General features: G+C 37.3%; 1 protein-coding gene across 1 annotated transcript in view; it reads left to right on the top strand.

Moving 5' to 3' along the window:
• The window catches only part of plcd3a (phospholipase C, delta 3a), a 45,262-nt gene that overhangs the window by 20,727 nt on the left and 5,638 nt on the right, over nucleotides 1-18,897 (top strand). The window contains 12 exon segments of the mRNA NM_001099423.1: nucleotides 3,393-3,621; nucleotides 6,046-6,175; nucleotides 6,266-6,491; nucleotides 9,991-10,192; nucleotides 12,130-12,274; nucleotides 12,381-12,533; nucleotides 14,690-14,836; nucleotides 15,493-15,646; nucleotides 16,172-16,288; nucleotides 16,374-16,552; nucleotides 16,677-16,812; nucleotides 18,410-18,559. Of these exon segments, the coding sequence (NP_001092893.1) occupies nucleotides 3,393-3,621; nucleotides 6,046-6,175; nucleotides 6,266-6,491; nucleotides 9,991-10,192; nucleotides 12,130-12,274; nucleotides 12,381-12,533; nucleotides 14,690-14,836; nucleotides 15,493-15,646; nucleotides 16,172-16,288; nucleotides 16,374-16,552; nucleotides 16,677-16,812; nucleotides 18,410-18,559 (1,968 nt within the window).

The following is an 18,897-nucleotide window of genomic DNA, read 5'->3' as shown; positions in this document are numbered from 1 at the left end:
TATATATATATATATATATATATAAATATATGTATATGTATGTATATATTAAGGGTGTCACGATCCTCCAAATTCTCGATTCGATTACATTTTCGATTCTAAAGGCACGATTTGATTACATTTTCGATTATGAATAATTAATTAATTAATGACCAATTAATTATTTGTAGCCTACCGTTTAAACTACCTGACCTGCATGGTCTTTGTTTTACCCATAAACAAATCATACAGTAAATGAATAAAGGCAAGATACACACATAATTACCACCTGATAATCAATTTTCTGCGGGACTCGTGAATAGGCAGTGATCTGTGTTGTTATAATGGCGTCGGTAAAAAAGACGCACAACCAAGAGGAACCAGCCAACAGTATCTGAGGTGTGCGCTAAAATGACTAAGTACAAGTGAGTGAAAGATTAAAGCAGTCCTCTGACTGCCTGGACCTGCTGTCTCGAGCGCATGGCTGTGAGTGCGTCTGTGTGGTCACGTGAGGTGCATTTTCAGAGGTAGAGAGGAAGGAGGGCTGCTCAGAAATGCTACACGCCACTGTGTATGTCAAATCGTTGTCATTCTAAAATACCATTTAAAAACAAAGACAGTGTAAACAGGGCCTGAGGACTTTTCGCGAGCGGATTTGCAACGGGGGCGGGCGGAGGATCGCGATGCTGGTGTTGTCTATCGGACGAACCATACGTAATACGTACATAGCAGAGTTTGCATAACTGTGTTTTTTTTTGTCGACAACATGAACGTTGTCAACATAACTCACTGGAAATCCAAAATACTTCCACACCGGCGACTTCATTGAAAGAGGAGAGGGTTTAAGTTCTGTCGACGGGTCTCCTGCGTCTGCAGTTTAACAAACACTTCAACAAGCTTGTTTTTTTCCCGCTTGGCAAGCCAAGCTGACGTGACATGGGGGCGTGGCAGCATCGACGATTCTATTTTTTGATTCGATAATCGAAATTGAGCATAAATTTCGATCGATTTCGATTAAAAATCGAAATTGTGACACCCCTAGTATATATTTTCTATCTTTGACCCCAAACATATAAAGAAACTGCACAGCAATAATGCCTATTTGCTTGTACTGCACAACTGAGAGGGCAGTAGCAGACGAGACATACTCTCTTTCTGTTTCTGTAGTTCTACGTCAGGCTACCATCAGGAATGCATGCTCAGTTGCTCGTCTACTCTCCCAGCATGCCCCTCACCACTCGCACACTGCCGCACACTTGAACAAAACAAACATTGCGGCTAGTACATGACTATGTGTTTGCAATATGCAACATTATATCATGCATCACTTCATGACTCTGTTATTTTGCCTATTAGGTGAGACACTTAAGACAAAGGTACAGGTGCAATCAAGAAAATTTGGGCTTTTTGGCTTTTCATAAAGTATTTTTTGTCAGTCTAATGTAAATAAAACATTCAAAATACTGATTTAAGTGTGTCTTTGTCTCGCTTTAGCAATTTTTTTTTAATTGAGTAGTGATAAAAATAGATTGTGTACAAACCTTTGACTCTGGTATGTGGTGTGTGTAATTTTGAACCTGACTTTAACCAGTGTTTAGATTTTTGTGCTAGAAATATGTGCAAATTAGTGCGTATATTTAAATAATAATTAACATATAATTCAATGATTAAATAATGCATCATTAACACGATTAAACAGTATTATAACTTATAACAATAAATCTTTTTTTTCTATTTGTTTTTCAATTTCTTTGCAGTTTTTAATGCAATCAGTCATCTGGAGAAGTGTGGTGAACTATTTGTTAAACTTGAAGTTTTTTTTTTTTTTCCCCACGTGCAGTGTCTTGTCTTGAAGAGACAATTCACCCCCAAAAATAAAAATGTACTTGTAACTTCCAAATAGTCTGCATTAAATGATGCTATTCTGTGTAGGAAATGAGTCTGTCTAGGTGGCACGATGCCCTGGAGAGTTCATAATGCCTCAGATCTCACACTCACAGCAGGCGTTAGTGTGGAATGCCAGTGTCGTAGTAAACGCCCATTCACTGCAGACACACACTGTTAAAATGAACACCCTTCTTCTTTATACACACAAGAATCAAGAATGCATGTTTGTTAGGCAGGCGCTGGTAGTGGGCAGAGAGTCACTGGCCTTTTAGAATGTGTGTGTGACTGTCCTTGCTCCTCTTTGTTTATTTACAGTGCAGGAATTTTTCAGTTAAAAGGCGATTCTGTTGCTATACTGTCGAATGCACTGAGGATTATGAGTCCATGTTCTGTGCACAAATGATATTATTGTAATAGCAGCAATGTCTGATTGTTGTTGTATTAGATTGTATTAGCTGTCTGCATGTGTTTTAGCGGTAATAAGGACATATGGCGGACATTTTTTGGCACTCTGTTGATGCACAGGTCATGCTTTACAAGGTTCACACACATGCCCAGCATAACAAAGTGCAATGACACATTTATTTATTTATTTATTTATTTATTTATTTATTTATTTATTTATTTATTTATTTATTTGTTTATTTATTCATTTATTCATTTATTTATTTATTCATTCATTCATTTGTTTATTTATTCCTTTTTATTTATTTATTTAATACATAATCTGTTTACTTGTTTATTGTTTTCCAGACTGCTTATTATTTCTAAATTATTTCTGAAAGCTAATACAGTGGAGCTGTGTTGTTTTAGTTAGCCATTTGGTATATGTAAAGCATTGATCCGTGTTAGTTTATTTATTTATTTATTTATTTGTTTGTTTGTTTTATCATATAGTTATGCTTTTAATAAGTGTTAATCAAGATTATTTATTTGATTATATAAATTGCATATTTAAATATATGTAAATAGTAGTGAGATGCACTTAATCTCATCACACATGTATATAATGTACATTATATATGTGTACAGTGACAATAAATTGTATTTTATTTTATTCTAAAGTCTATTTAACACCATAGCTAAGAAATTATTTTAGCTTGATTATTTTGATAAAAAATATATATTCAACTAATTTCATTTAGCTAAAAATTGCTTTTAGTTTTAAAAACTACAGTGTTTTGTTTAAATTGTTTAATTTGGTTACTTCTGTTTAATGAATTAACCAATCTATTTATTATTATTATTATTATTATTATTGCTATTTTTTAGCCTCTTGAAATGGTTGTATATTTTTTTTATTTGTTTTAAAAATGTACACACACAAAGATGTGCATAAATGCACTTTTTTTGTATAGTGTTGGTTGGCTGAATGGGTTGTTAGCCTTTGTGTGGTCTAGAGGCCTCAAAAACATTTAGTTTTTACGGTGTTTTGCACTTTTGTTTGGTGCAGACAACTGTGTGTAAATTAAGAGCAATAGTAGCCTGCTGGACTAAACTCTGTGCCTGTCTGTGTTTTGTCTCAGTCTCAGTGACGGAGGTGGAATGTGTGCGTGAGGGCTGTCAGTCAGAGTGTCTGCGGCGGATGACAGATCTGGTTCCAGAGAAAAACTGCTTCACCGTGGTTTTCCGTGGAGGAAGGAAAAGCCTGGATCTGTGCTGCCACACACAAGAGGAAGCGGAGCGCTGGGTCCGAGGCATCCGCACACTAAAAGACCGCGTCTCCAACATGAGCCAGAAAGAGAAGCTCGACCAATATCCTTATTAAATAATAACAATACAATAAGAGTTTTTCCCAACTGCAAGCAGACATACATTCGCAATGCATGAGTGCTGTGTACGTTTAATTATAGTAATTAGAGCAAAGGCTTAGGTTTGGTTACCCTGGCCCGCGTTAGTCAGTAAATGCACATGAAAACATGCTCTACATTACTCAGTGAGACTAAATATAGAGCAGATCTAGAACAGTTTCCCACACGCAACTTCACAAACACATTAACCATATGCTGTTCCTCCTTGTCTTTGTTTTCTTCTGATCCATGTAAGCCATTTGTTCTCTTTTTTTTTCTCATTTGAATTTTTTTGCTATACAATTGCATTTAATTTTTTGTCAAAAACTTGTAAACATGGCAGATTAAATAGCTTTGCATTAGTTTCTTTTATCCCAGGATAATAATTGTAGTTTAGTAGTTTTAATATCCATCATTAGTTTTAATTCTATTAATACGTTTTTATGAAACTAAGAAAACTTGCATACAGCTGCAGGCAAAATTGTTAGACCAATATTTCCCAATTGCTGCCTTAGAAGGGCAAGTACATTTTTCTTTCAGTTTGGCTGGAATTAAAGCAGTTTTTAATTTTTTCAGTCCACTATAATTAGCCCCCTTAAGAATTATTATTTTTTTTATTAACGAACACTTTTGTCTAATGACTTTCCAAAATAACTTAAACTTGCTAAAATCAAAATAAACTCAAAATAATTAGTGGTGTTAGCTTCTTTTTAGTTTTCACATTAACAGGAAAATATTAGGAAACCGATTGTCTTAAAATGATCAAGCTGAACTAAAACAATTAAGTAAAGACAAAAACCAATACCTTACTCACTCCCAGGGCTGTTTATATCGAAGTTTTCTAATATTCTAATTTCAACCCCCAGCCTGGAAGACCAAGACAAACACTTATACACTATGGACAATTTAGCTTACCCAATTCACCAATGTGAAGTTTATTTATAAACTAATTTTGAGAGGATTATGTGCTTATGATTGCTTGCAGCGGGCCCCACATTTTTCAATTTATGATTCACCAATCAAATTATTCCTAAGCCTCTATAAATACCCTAAATTCCATATGACAGCCATCTTAGTTTTAAAGAATCTCCCCTTCCACGCACTCCTCCTCCTTTCCTAGATGGGTGGCACTGTGGCCCAGTGGTCAGCACTGTAGCCTCACAGCAAGAACGTCACTGGTTCTAGTCCTTACCAAGCCAGCCGACGGTTCTGTGCAGAGTTTACATGTTCTCCCTGTGCTCACATGGGTTTCCCCTGGGTTCCCCGGTTTCGTCCCAGCATTCAAAGACATGTAACTTGAGTTAACTGACTAATCCAAATCGGCACCATAGACATGCTCCTAGTAAATAGTTATCTCTTAAGAACAATCACTATCTGTTCATTAGCTACTACATCAGGGGAGTTCTCGAGTTCTACCTGAGCTCAAATTCCCTTTTAACCTTGCAAACAGGAGGGAGCCCTGGGCTCTATGAGTTTATGAGCTCAGGGCTCTCTCCCGGGACAGCATGCCAAACAAGCTTTATAACCAATCATCAGGTAAGTGTGAACTTTTGAAAGTGCATGTGTTTGGAGTGTGGAGGAAACCGGAACACCCGGCGGAAACCCACGCGAACACGGAGAGAACATTCAAACTCCACACAGAAATGCCAACTGACCTGCTGTGGATTATTAAAGGGACTAAGGCCCTGTTTACACTAATGCGTTTTCGTTTTAAAACGCATAAGTTTCGCTAGGGTTACGCCGTCCCTCCACACTACGCTGGAGTTTTAGAGTGCCAAAAACGGAGCGTTTTGAAAACGTTGGAGAGGCCGTTTTCATTCTAAAACATTGCTGCTCTGTCACAGTGTGGATGGGGGAAAACTGAGACATCTGAAAACAGAGGTGGGGCTGCCGACATCCGCCTGTCTGATTGGGGCTTTTCCTCAATATTAAGTAGCCTAACGTTACAGTTCATTCAGTCCTACATCCTCTTCTCGTAAGTTCAGACTTCGCAAGTTTGATCAAGGCTGCAGTCTCCCCCTCCTCAGTTTGATATGGAAAACAGACTACTGAGGACACGGGTAAATCTACGGTGAACAATAATGTGTCCACTACTGCTACTACTACTAATAATATTTATAATAGTTATTATAATATGATTTTTTTATATTAATATTTTTTTTAATTTCTTGTTGTTTTATTGTATTAAAATGTATTAATGTGCTATTTTTATTTCTATAATGTATTAATTCATTAGTTTATTTTGACATGATACTGGCAGAGCGTAATTTTAGGACCAAACTCTTTACATCGTTCATCATATCAGTAAGAGACTCTTCATTGTTATGGCAACCGTCATGTTGTGTCTGCATGGTATCTGTTTTGTCTAGTTTTCCATAACTCTTTATACCTGGATTCGAGGTTACCTGAGGCGTGCGGATCAAAATCAGGATGGAAAGATGAGCTACGACGAGGTGAAACATCTGCTCCAGCTGATTAACATTGACCTAAATGAGCAGTACGCACGAACGCTCTTCAAGGTTTGTGTGACAGCAGCCGATGCCATAAACAACATGTTTATTTTAAATGAAACCTCAAGCGTTATCTCTCTGTTGTGTCTCACTGTGCAGAAATGTGATCGCTCGTGTGATGGCAGACTGGATCATGTGGAGATTGAGGAGTTTTGCCGTGAGATGATGCGCAGGCCAGAGCTGGACGCTGTCTTCAGGCATTATTCTGGAAACGGATGTGTGCTCACCACTTTGGAGCTGCGGGACTTTCTGGGCGACCAGGGCGAAGATGCATCTCTGGTCCACGCAAAGAGCCTCATCCAAACTTTTGAGCTCAACGACTGGGGTACACAACTACACTGTACATTACTTTTTTTTGAAGGCACCTCTTGCCTTTATACAGTGCTCAGCATGTATAAGTACACCTCTCACAAATATCTCTTTTAAATTCATATACTTTAGATGAATCAGTACTAAAACCAAATCTGCAGCTTATCTAACAAAATAACTTACGATAACGGTCCAAAAACTAGTACACCCAAATTTATAGGTTATAGAAAAATATTAAATACAAATTAAAAAAGAGGAAAAATCAAGAGAAACAAAAACATTTTAAAATTTTGTTGAAATTTTGTAGGTTGTAATTTGTTTTGCAATAATTTGCTTGAGTTTAATTGGATTTTATTTCAATTTTTTAATATCCTTGGTGACTAAAATATTATTTTAATAAATATATCTGTTTAATAAATCTTGCTTATATTTACTAAGCAAATACTAAAAACATACATTTTCATAATGGGTTGTACACGGTTATGCTGAGCACTGTATCTACAGTGGAAATTAAAATAAAAGAACTTGATTTTTAGGAAATAATGTAAGGATTATTGTTCAATAATTTAAAGAAATTTTCTTTGTGTTTAAACCATGCTAATAGAACAGCAAAAATATCCAGAAAACCAAGCGACTTTGCCAAAATGTTTATTTTTATGGTAAACAAAGTGAACAAAATTAGATAACCGCAATTTCTGAAGGCTACTGCAGTAGTTGTTAAGTAGCTCTTGCTTTGAATCATGTGATCACATGTGCTGCCACTAGCCTGGTTTATACTTGACACGTCTGCTAGTTCGCTTAAATGCGAGCGGCGAATGTGATGCCATCACTGAGTTTGTGGAGGTTTGCTTTGGGTGCGTGCGACGTGATTACGGCTGGCGGAGCGCATGAATTTTTTTGAGACTTGAGCGAACAGTGCGCATGGTGCCACCTTTGATTTGAGTTGAATATGAATAACTTTAAAGATTCATATTCAACTGATTCAATTCATATTCTGAAACAGTACGACTGTACAGACATCTTTATAATCATAGAGATAACCAGATGATCAATAATTCTTGGCTAGAAACAACAGCCGTGGGAAAGAAGGAAAGTTTTTGTTAAAAGGTTTGGAAAAACCTAAGGAATAAGTTTGTTAAAGAAAAAAAGAACATGGCAAAAGTAAAAGACCCAGGTACACAATTACAAAAATATGTTTTTCCATCAGTCATAGGTTTAATACTGATGTATAGTTTACAATTTTGAATTTAAAACAGTTTAATAGTTACAAAACTATATTTAAGGAGCAAATAATTTCTTTGATAACTGGGAAGGAATATTTGAACGTATCAGTTTACAATATACTGATGCTCTGTTTTTCTAGGCTTTATTGTTGATAATAGACAGGAATGTTGGACCATTATTGCCTTTTTAGCATAAGTATAGGACAAAAACTAGCCACACAGCAATTTGTGAACTGTGGAGTGGGCTAAATCTATAAAACATCATTCATTTTTATTTTCTTTCGATTTTATTCTTGCCATAATAAAATATATTTGTAGATCAACCCATGTTCTGTTGTCATTTACATTTTAATAAACTTTAATAGGTAAAACTGTCCGAGATATGAACAAAAGCAAGTGATGCATCTAAGATTTAAAAAAAAAATTATATTGAATATGGTTATAAAAATCCTTATAATCATTATAATAATTTATAATAACAGAAAAAATTATTTGTTTAAAAATATTGAATGAAATTAATGATATGATTTAGTTCCAAAAATTTCCTACTTCTTTTTTTATCCGTCTGATTTTACAATGAGTTTCTTTTGGCCGCCCTCTATCATTTTAAAGAATTTCACAACGGCAAACGCGACAAGTATAAAAGCCTCGTCCGTTTCACGAGGTGTGCGCTCACACAGCGGAGGTGAGCAGTGTGGCACCAGGCGAAAGTATAAATTCAGCTATAGACATCACTAATCTCTTCTGACTGTAGTTTTTTTCTTTTTATGTCACAAAAGATTTTCCGCATATTTTCAATCAGGTTTAGGTCAGGGTTTTGTTTCAGATGAGCTAAAGGTGCTGTATGTTTTTGCCACTTGCAAAGCATGAAAATGCCATAATATATTTTCAGATATTTAAGAACGTTGCTAAGTAAACATAGCAGCTTGTTTATCTGAAAACAATGCTGAAGTCAGTTATTTGCCTTTGATAGTGAATGTTTGATGTCAGAATGTTTGTCTTTGTTTTGGTCTGAGTAACTCCACCCATTGTCAGTTTACCCAATTATATTTCGGCACCAAATGACAACACTTGACCATAATATGATCAATTGTAAATATCTGAAAAAACTAATTTTTACTCAAACCTATGTTTAATAAATGCAGTAAATTTAGAGAAACTGAGAATTAGAGATCTATTTTCCCCCCAAAGCCAGGGGCGCACTGGCCATAGGGAGCGACTGACGGTCAGTCGTGAACATCGCACCTCCTTTCCCTCCACTCTCTTCCCTTACCAATTGCCCGACCAGAACCCCCTCCTCCTCCCCCCTTCCACTTACCTATAGTCACAGCTTAGTTGGCATGGGTTTAATATCTTTCCCAGGCGAACATACTGTCCCAGTCCACCACTTCCCAAAACTATATATATAATAGTGCTACAAATATATTTTACCTTTTAATAATAAATATTTAAAGGGAGACACGGTAGCGCAGTGGGTAGCATGTTTGCCTCACAGCAAGAAGGTCACTTCTGTGTGGAGTTTGCATGTTTCCCCCACAAGTCCAAAGACATGTGGTACATGTTAGGTGTGCTAAAATTGACCATAGTGTATGAGTGTGTGTTTCCCAGTGACGGGTTGCAGCTGGAAGGGTATCTGCTGCGTAAAACATATGCTGGATAAGTTGGGGGTTCATTCTGCTGTGGCTACCCCAGATTACCAAAGGGACTAAGCTGAAAAAAAAGAATGAATGAATGAATGAATAAATGAAAAATAAATAGTCCTTTGTTGCCTGTATACTAACAGGGTAAGAACAGATGTCATATATGAAGGACTTGAAAAGCAACAAGCATTTGTTATGGGTACCATGTTATATATTAAGCCATTTTTCAGAATTGTTGTCTAGACACACAAAGCACTCCTGCAGGCAGCTTCAGATCAAAGAGAGGTCCTATTTCTCCTCGTCATATCCTGTCGGCACTCTACTGTTTAAATTGTCAGTAAAAATGACAATAGCCAGGTAAAACTGGTTTTAGCTTGTCATTGTGTTTTAATAATGCACTGTAAAATATCCAACCTGTTGAAATTGGGCGCACAGGTTCAACACTACACTGAAAAACCACACCCGTCCACTTCCACGAACTGGAGGAAGCAAATAGTTTAAAACTGTCACTGTGCTTTATAAATAACAAACCTCAATTATTCCTGTCAGCTCTTACCGGAATTGAGGCTGTTATGCTGAATATAGTATGTGTTAAAACACTTCCTCAGTTAACTCTGTGGATGTTTGTTTAACGATTTTTTTTTTCTCTCAGCCCAGAAGAATCTCTTCATGACCCAGAATGGTTTCACCATGTACATGCTCTCAAAAGAGAATGACGTGTTCAACCCAGATCACACTCATGTGTATCAGGACATGAGCAAACCTCTGGCACATTATTACATCTCTTCATCCCATAATACATACCTCACCAAAGACCAGGTGACCAGCGCCAGCAGCACTGAGCCTTATATCAGGTACAACATACACATGCACACACACAAACATACACATTAGTATTTGTGAATTGTGGGGACATTTCATAGGTTTCATTATTTTATACTGTGCACCTGTATTTTCTAATGCTGTATTTTCTATTTTCTTTTTTAAACACAGACAAACAGTTAATAATCTACTTTCAGCACCACAGAAATACAGCATGTCGAAGAAAACACACCTAAAACTGGTTCATGCCGAAGAGGTCAAAAATAAAGATAAGAGTAAAGTACTAAAACTCTTATAAATATGAGACATTGTACACCACAACTACAGTCTCAGAAATAAAAGCTGTCACTGGGGCAGTTCCTTTTTAAAATATAGTATAAGATATATAAATCTTATTAATCTTTTTAGCAAGCATGCATCAATTTTTAGGACTCTTTAGGTTTTTATTGAGCTAAACAAAAACTGTCCAATTATGTTCAGCACGCTAGTGTTACTCTTCCTCCAGCTATAGGCATTGCGAGGTCTGAAGTGGCTTCCACACCAGACACAGAAAGCTTTACTATGAATCCCTTACATTCCAATGTCTTGTGCTAAGCATTTGAGGTTACTGCACCGTCCAAACAACAAGAGCACAAAGCGGACAGTCGACTAGTTTCACAATTCAAAGGAATTTGCTGGAATTTTTGCAGGAATTAGTCCAACCTAGGCTCATTCTGAAAACGTACCTCTACAGAGGTTTATGGAGGCCGCAAAATACGTCCCAGGAGGTACATACTATATTTTTGCAGTTTTTGTTTTTGCGAATCAATGAGAGGCCGCTGTGTACGCCTTTTCAGATCTCAAATCTCTCTTGCGAATGCCATTCTGGCCTGCTGTTCTTGCGTAAACCGACCAGAGGCCACTGTCGACTGACTGTTTGACTGACTGACTGACTGACTGACCGAGCAATCGACCGACCCACCCTCCTCCTTCCCCAAACCCAACCAGTTTAATCGATTGACACGCCCACCCACTTACGTCTTTAAACCCAACCAACAATTTTCAAAAGAATCCAGGAAAATAAAAGCCCTCGTCTGATTTTTCTGCTTTCCGGAACTGTTATTTGTTGGAATCAAACCCAGTCATCTTGGTCAACTCCTCTCTGCGTCTCAAGTGTGCCGACGTACACAATGAGCTAACAAGACAAACTGTTTACAGTGCAAAAGCCGTCCACACGGAGGTATGAAGGTACACGGAGGAACGGCATCATTCCGCCCCGTAGCGTTCGTTTAATAAACGGAATGCAGCCATACGTACCTCCGGCTACATAATCCGTGCTCTCCAGAAACAGATATAGGACTACGTTTTCAGAATAAGCCTGTGATAAATTTGTCATGCAAACATCTACATCTGGTAAAAATAAATAAACTAAAAGTTTGGGTGGAAAAACATTTTTATCAACTGCAGAATATTGTTTAATAAATAAAAGCAAAAATATTTTCTAAGTGAACACACAATAAACCAAAATTTCCACAGAAACCTGCCTCGGTTATAGATTCCTCATGTTGACATATTTCACAACCAGAGGGAGCTGAATATACAGAACCAATAGCTGGGTTTCCATCCTAATGTGAAGCAAATTGTTTTGAAGTTCACATAAAATAAAAATCTCAAATGCAATTTAGATGTGTTTTCTTCATGTTGTTAGAGCAGCTGATTGTAGTTTTGGTAACCCAGTAACCAACAATAAACAAGGCAAGCATAATGGAGACAGCTGATTATTCACATAGGTGCAATGTTTGCTACATCCGAGTTTATTCAGCAAATAACTTTCCATCTCTCATTATTTGCATTAACCCAAAACCATCTCAAGCGAACATCACTTTTTTTTGCTCACTAGGGTTTTTATTCGAGACACGACCCAAATTCACATACCGTAATGATGTGAATTGTTTATATCCATAAAGTTGTGCGTTGTATGTATGTTCAGAGCTCTGAATCAGGGCTGCCGCTGTGTTGAGCTAGACTGCTGGGACGGGGATAAAGGAGAGCCTATAATCTACCATGGACACACACTCACCTCAAAAGTGCTCTTCAAAGAAGTCATCGAGACCATTGCTCAGTATGCCTTCAAGGTGAAGACGCTTAAACTATAATGAAAATCTCTGTAACACTACAGTATAAGACTGCATAGAATGTTTTTGTAACTCAGTCCTCTTAATGAATCTTGCCTCTCCACAGGCGTCTCCGTATCCTCTGATCTTGTCTCTGGAGAATCACTGTTCAGTGGAGCAGCAGGCCATCATGGCGCAACAGCTTCAGTCCATTCTGGGGAAAAAGCTGCTGGCGAAACCACTCAGCGACCTGCCACTCAAACAGCTGCCCTCACCTGAGGTCACATGCACTTACTGCTTCAACCTTACCTGACCTAATAAACGTGAAACGTCCAAACATGGGCACGACTGGATTTAAAAAAAAAAGGAATTTATTTTTATTGGGCTAAATACTTTTTAAGAACCACTGTGCTTATTAGCACACTTTGTGTATTAAAAAACTTTCCCATAGTGCAGTATAGAGCATTTTACCAATTAAGAGGCCACTTAAAGAGTCATAGTTTCTTTAGAATTACTGAATTTGTTAGGTATGCATTTGAGAGCATATTTGCTTTTGAGCATTTTTTTTTGCACAAAATGGAAATTGGTTATTCATTCATTCATTTATTTTCTTTTTGTATTAATCCGGGGTCACCACAGCGAAACGAACCGCCAACTTATCCAGCATATATTTTACACAGTGGATGTCCTTCCAGCTGCAACCCATCTCTGGGAAAGAAATAGGTCATAAAACTTTTATTTTTTTCATTTGTTGTGATTGAAAATCTGGATAATTCCACCCAATTCAACCAAATTTGTACTATTCTGAAATTAAAACATTATTGCATGTCCAAAAAAAAAAATGTCTGAAACAATGGCATCTTTTAATAATAATAATAATAATAATAATAATTTGTATTTATTTAGCACCTTTCCAGAGCTCAAGGACACTTTACAAAGAATGCGACAAAAAGAGATAAATGTGGAAACACAAACATACAGGAAGTCAAATATAACCACTGGAAATACAAAAACAAGATCTAAGAGACAAATTATCATATTGCAGGTGGATCAAATATAGTGGTCAGTTTGTCAGATCAGTAGTGAAGCATTCAGAAAACAAGTGAGTTTTAAGTAAAGATTTAAATTCTGAGATGTTAGTAGCAGAGTGGAGTGAGTGTGGTAGAGAGTTCCAGAGTTTGGGTGCAATAACACTAAATGATCTGCCCCCCCATTGAAGAGAGGCAGTACCGAGGGACAGCGAGAAGGCCAGAGTCAGTGGAATGTAATGAGCGAGTAGGGGTGTAGGGGACAAGCATGTTGCAAAGATAAGAGGGAGCTAGATAAGGGGGATCTAAATGCAAGAAGGAGAATTTTGAATTCAATACGATATGCAACTGGGAGCCAATGGAGGTCATACAAGATTGGGGTTATATGAGCAGAAAGTTTGGGATGAGTAAATATTCTAGCCGCAGAGTTTTGAATATATTGTAATCTGGAGATGAGGCTGGCAGGCAGACCACTGAAAAGGGCATTACAGTAGTCGATGCGTGAGGAGACAAATGCATGGATGACAGTCTTAGCATCCTTGCTACTGATGAAGTTGGGAAATTCAATGTAAATAAAAGAATGCAGATTTAATAACAACAAATGAATCTGATTTGTTTTATCTTGACAAATTTTCTTTTCCAATAGACAACATTTTTCATTTAGAAGAAATGTCATCAGTAGCTTGCAAAACAAAACAAAAATGGCATCCTACTCAAGCACATAACTAAAAATCATGAATCCAGAGTAACCGAGAACATCTAAATAACCCAATGATCAAAATGAATGGTAGAAAAACTTGTGAAGCTTAAAAAAATGGCACTAATGCACTCGCAGGGTGCAAATTACAGGGGATTTGGCGCCACAAATTAACAAAAACCACACAGCTGCTGAAATAGCCAATCAGAAGTTACTGTAGGTCAGAATTGACTTAATATCCATCAAAACAAAGAAAACGTACATAATTTTGATTAAAAGAATTAGATGTCATTGAATATCATATATTTATTAAAATTTCATGTATAAATAAAATGTTTAAAATAAAAATAAATGTAAGAATTAGAAATATAATGTCACTTTGATTAATTTAACGTATCCTTGATATATACTACAGTAAAAAGTCTAATCGTACTGACCTCAAGCATTTTACAAAGTGACTTCCTTACATTCTATGGATATCAAACTCCAAATCTTAATTGCTAACCCTTCCTTCTCCTTCCTGGAAACATCCTGTTTGCTTTATGAGAATTATTGGCCAAAGCATTTGACCATTGCTGCCAACAGAAATTGCTCAATTGGATAGTAATGTAGTGCTAGGAACGAAGTCAATACATACCAGTTCTCATATACCAACTCACATACTCTTTACACTCAGCCCGTTTTCACTCATAGGTGCTCATTTTTCTGTAGGAGTTAAAGGGTCGGATTCTGCTGAAGGGAAAGAAACTCAACGGTCTGCTGGGGAAGACAGAGAGCTGGACCAGCTTTACAAACAGCTCGGATGAGGAGTCGGTGGCCGGAGGAAACAAGAAGGAATCCAAAAAGGATCTTGCGAGGGTAAATTCAGATATGACTTGCTATTTGGACAAGCTTATCAAATCACAGTTTAACAGTTTTCCAAAGCATTATACAACAGTGTTGTTTGAAGAAGAAAAAGTTGGTTTTAATATTTGGCTCACGTGTATCTGTTTAGCTCAGGTAAATACATTAGTTGCATTTGTAATTGATAATGTACATGTGGTCAGTTGTTCTCACAGAATAAAGCCTGGTAGGATTATCAGCTGTTGTATAAGATCAAAGGGCTTTATTCTGCTAAAACAAAAGTGTGGATGTACACTATCACGCTTATTACACAGCTATCTGCCACGAAATTTAAATATTAGACATAATACATTGAACTGAGCTGTAATAGTTCAGTAGATTTTTTTTATTAAATGTAAAGCTTACAGACAGATAAGAAATCAAATGGCTGAATGCAGCCTACACTAACCTTATTTATATTATTCCATCACAAGGTGGCACCAAACAGTCAAGAACAGCAAAGTATGTTGTTATTACGTTGTATCTGGGAATAAAATACCTTAGAATGTTGTGATTGTCCATTCTAGGTTTTTCAGAATGTTGTGTAATAACATATGACGTGTGATTATGATGCGTAAAAGGCCTCTGAAAAATGTGCTTGTGTAGACACTAACATGTATTTCTCTTCATAGTCTGCGAGCACTAAACTGAGTCCAGAGCTGTCGGATCTGGTGGTGTATTGTCAGAGTGTGCCCTTCAGTGGATTCGAGACAGCCAATCAGAGGCCTCCTAGTGTGATAACATCTTTCTCTGAGAATGAAGCGCTTAAACTCATCAAAGACTCAGGTGACATGAACAAATCTTATGATGGACGGACGGACGGACGGACGGACGGACGGACGGACAGACAGACAGACAGACAGACAGACAGACAGACAGACAGACAGACAGACAGACAGACAGACAGACAGATAGATAGATAGATAGATAGATAGATAGATAGATAGATAGATAGATAGATAGATAGATAGATAGATAGATAGATAGATAGACTGATCATGTTGAACAATTTTAATTGAGTTCCTGATAACATATTACATGTGAATGTTGTTATCATTATTTTATAATTTTTTTATTTAATACATTTGTGGAAGCTACAATAAAAAATTTTTTTAGGATTCTCCCACAAATTAAAAGTTGAAAAGATTGTAATAGCAACAACATATAGCATATATACTAATAATATTTGATAATTATAATATAAAACAATAATATAAGTTATTTTGCATCTATTATATCAATATGTATTTTCACCTTGTGTAAGCATCTGCGTCTGCTCATTTTGATTTACAGTAATTTAATCCCCTATAGGGAAGCTGTTTGTTCGAAACAACAGTCGGCAGCTGAGCAGGATTTACCCATCAGCCCAGAGGCTTCAGTCCTCCAACTTCGACCCCCAGGACATGTGGAATGCAGGATGCCAGATGGGTGAGCGACTGAGCTCTCTGACATTCCTGCAGCTCTCCAAACACAGTAGTAAATGCTTCAACTTCTCTTTTTCTCTGCTCTCCAGTGGCTCTGAACTTTCAGACACCAGGAGAGCAGATGGATCTGAACCAGGGCCGCTTTCTGCCCAACGGCCGCTGTGGATATGTGCTCAAACCTGAATTTCTGTGTGACCCAAAGTCTGATTTTGATCCGGAGAACACTGGTGGAGGACCAGGACACATACCCACACAGCTCACCATACGGGTCAGTCAAAAACTCTTCTCTTCACATATGATGATCTGACAGGAAAAACGACTCCGCTTTCCAAGTGCTCTGTAAACACTTTGATAAATCTCTTCTTTTGTTGTACTTCTCTGACATTTTGTAGGTGATCTCAGCTCAGCAGCTTCCTAAAATAAACACAGACAAGCCCAACTCCATTGTGGACCCGCAGGTTTGGGTGGAGATACATGGAGTTTCCATCGATAAAGCTCGAGCCAAAACCCAGCGCATTGACAACAACGGTGAGGCCACTGAGGTTTTCTGTAATCTAGTAGATGGGATGAAAAAAATAAACCAGTTGCTTTACAAAATATTTCAAATTGCTCAAAATGCTACACATTTCTGATGCCTGCCGCAAAACAATGCAAATGCATCTGTTATGTTATAATTATGAGCACACCCCTCACAAATCTCTCATTTAAATTAATATTTTGTATAGGAAGCTCTACAATATTATATTTGTGCATATTCATTATATTAGTCAGTACTGAAGTAAAATCTGGAGCTATTCCAACAAAATAACTTATGATAACGGTTAAAAACCGTGTTATAGAAAAATATTAAATAAAGCAAAATAGAGCAAAATTCAAGAGAAACAAAAATCTCTTTAAAACAATCAATAATTTGCATGGATTTAAATGTATTACCTTTATATATAGATATATTACATATAGATTTATAAAGATGTTCAGTGTCTAAATATATATATGGCGAAGCAGTGGCGCAGTAGGTAGTGCTGTCGCCTCACAGCAAGAAGGTCACTGGTTCATATGTGTGTGTGTGTGTGTGTATGTTTGTGTGTATGTATGTATGTATGTATGTATGTATGCATGCATGCATGCATGCATGCATGCATCCATCCATCCATCCATCCATCCATCCAAGTCCAGCTAGTAAGTGCTGTGAAGGACAGCGAACCAGCAACAAATGTTAGAGGCCATGGTCTTTAGACTTCTTGTTAAAGCAACTGACTCCCATGCGGAAGGTTACTGGTTTGATCCCAGTTCGGAGCGGGTTGGGTGGTGTAGGACCGATGAGGTTACATTGGTACCGTGACTCAGATGGGAGTGAGGTTTTGGGGGGGTGACTGTAACGGAGGCCAGCTAGTAAGTGTTGTGCAGGTAAACCTCTAAAGGCTCATAGTTCAATACAAATTATTTGTATAGGTTTATAAGTTTCTTGAAGCAGTGGATCAAAAGCACACATTATCAGTTTAGTCCATATAAATCCATTAAAATATCTAGATCTGGGGGCGGCACAGTAGCTCAGGGGTTAGCATTGTCTCCTCACAGCAAGAAGGTTAGTAGTTTGAATTCCGGCATTTCTGTGTGAAGTGTTTTGTATGTTTCTGTATGTTTGCATGTTCTCCCTGTGTTGGCGTGCGTTTCCTCCGGCTGCTCCAATTTCTCCCACAGTCCAACGACAAGACATGCAGGATAGGTGAATTGGTTAAACAAAATTGGCCGTGGTGTATGAGTGTGAATAAAACCGTGTGTTTGAGTGTTGGTGTTTCCCAGTACTGGGTTGCGGCTAAAAGGCATCATCTGCAAAATTCACATGAAAAAATAGTTGGCAGTTCATTCCACTGTGGCACGCTCTGATATATAAGGGACTAAGCCAAAGGAAAATGAATGAATGATTGAAAATATCTTTTATAAATTTGAGAATTTGTAGGATAGAAACATTAATGATGTTCTTATGGTGTCTGTATATTAAATGCTGTCTTTTGTTTTATGTAATTTTACATTCATTTTTTTGTGTAACAAACAACAAATTGAATATTGTGTGTGTGGATGGGTTTGTATGTGTGCATGTGTGTGTGTTTGTCTCCCCCTGCAGGCTTTAACCCTCGCTGGGATTGCACTGTGAGCTTTCAGCTGCAGCTGCCTGAACTGGCTTTAGTTCGATTCATGGTGGAAGATCATGACCACAAATCCAAGAATGATTTCATTGGCCAGTTCACCCTGCCCTTCACCAGCCTACGCACAGGTGTGTGTGTGTTTGGTTTTCACAGTAAAATCTGCAGATACTTTACACACTGAAACATACAGCAAACATGATGTGTGGTGGAAGCAATGTTTGTGTTTATATTCTCCAACTTAAACTGCCCATGGTATTTTTGGGAATGGATCATGATTATATTTTATGTACTATATGTAATGCATATATATATAATCCTAAAGAAGAATAGTTTACAAAAAAGAATCAGTCCAAGGTACTGTCCAAGACAGGAAAATAAATAAAAAAAAGTTCAGTAGCCAACTCATTACCCTGATGAAGGCAAGCTTACCAAAATGCATAGCTGCTCACAAAAGCTTTTAATATAA

The sequence above is a fragment of the Danio rerio genome, chromosome 3 (genome assembly GCF_049306965.1).
Source record: "Danio rerio strain Tuebingen ecotype United States chromosome 3, GRCz12tu, whole genome shotgun sequence".
In the NCBI taxonomy this organism is placed as follows: Eukaryota; Metazoa; Chordata; class Actinopteri; order Cypriniformes; family Danionidae; genus Danio; species Danio rerio.
This window is presented reverse-complemented; position numbering and strand designations above follow the sequence as displayed.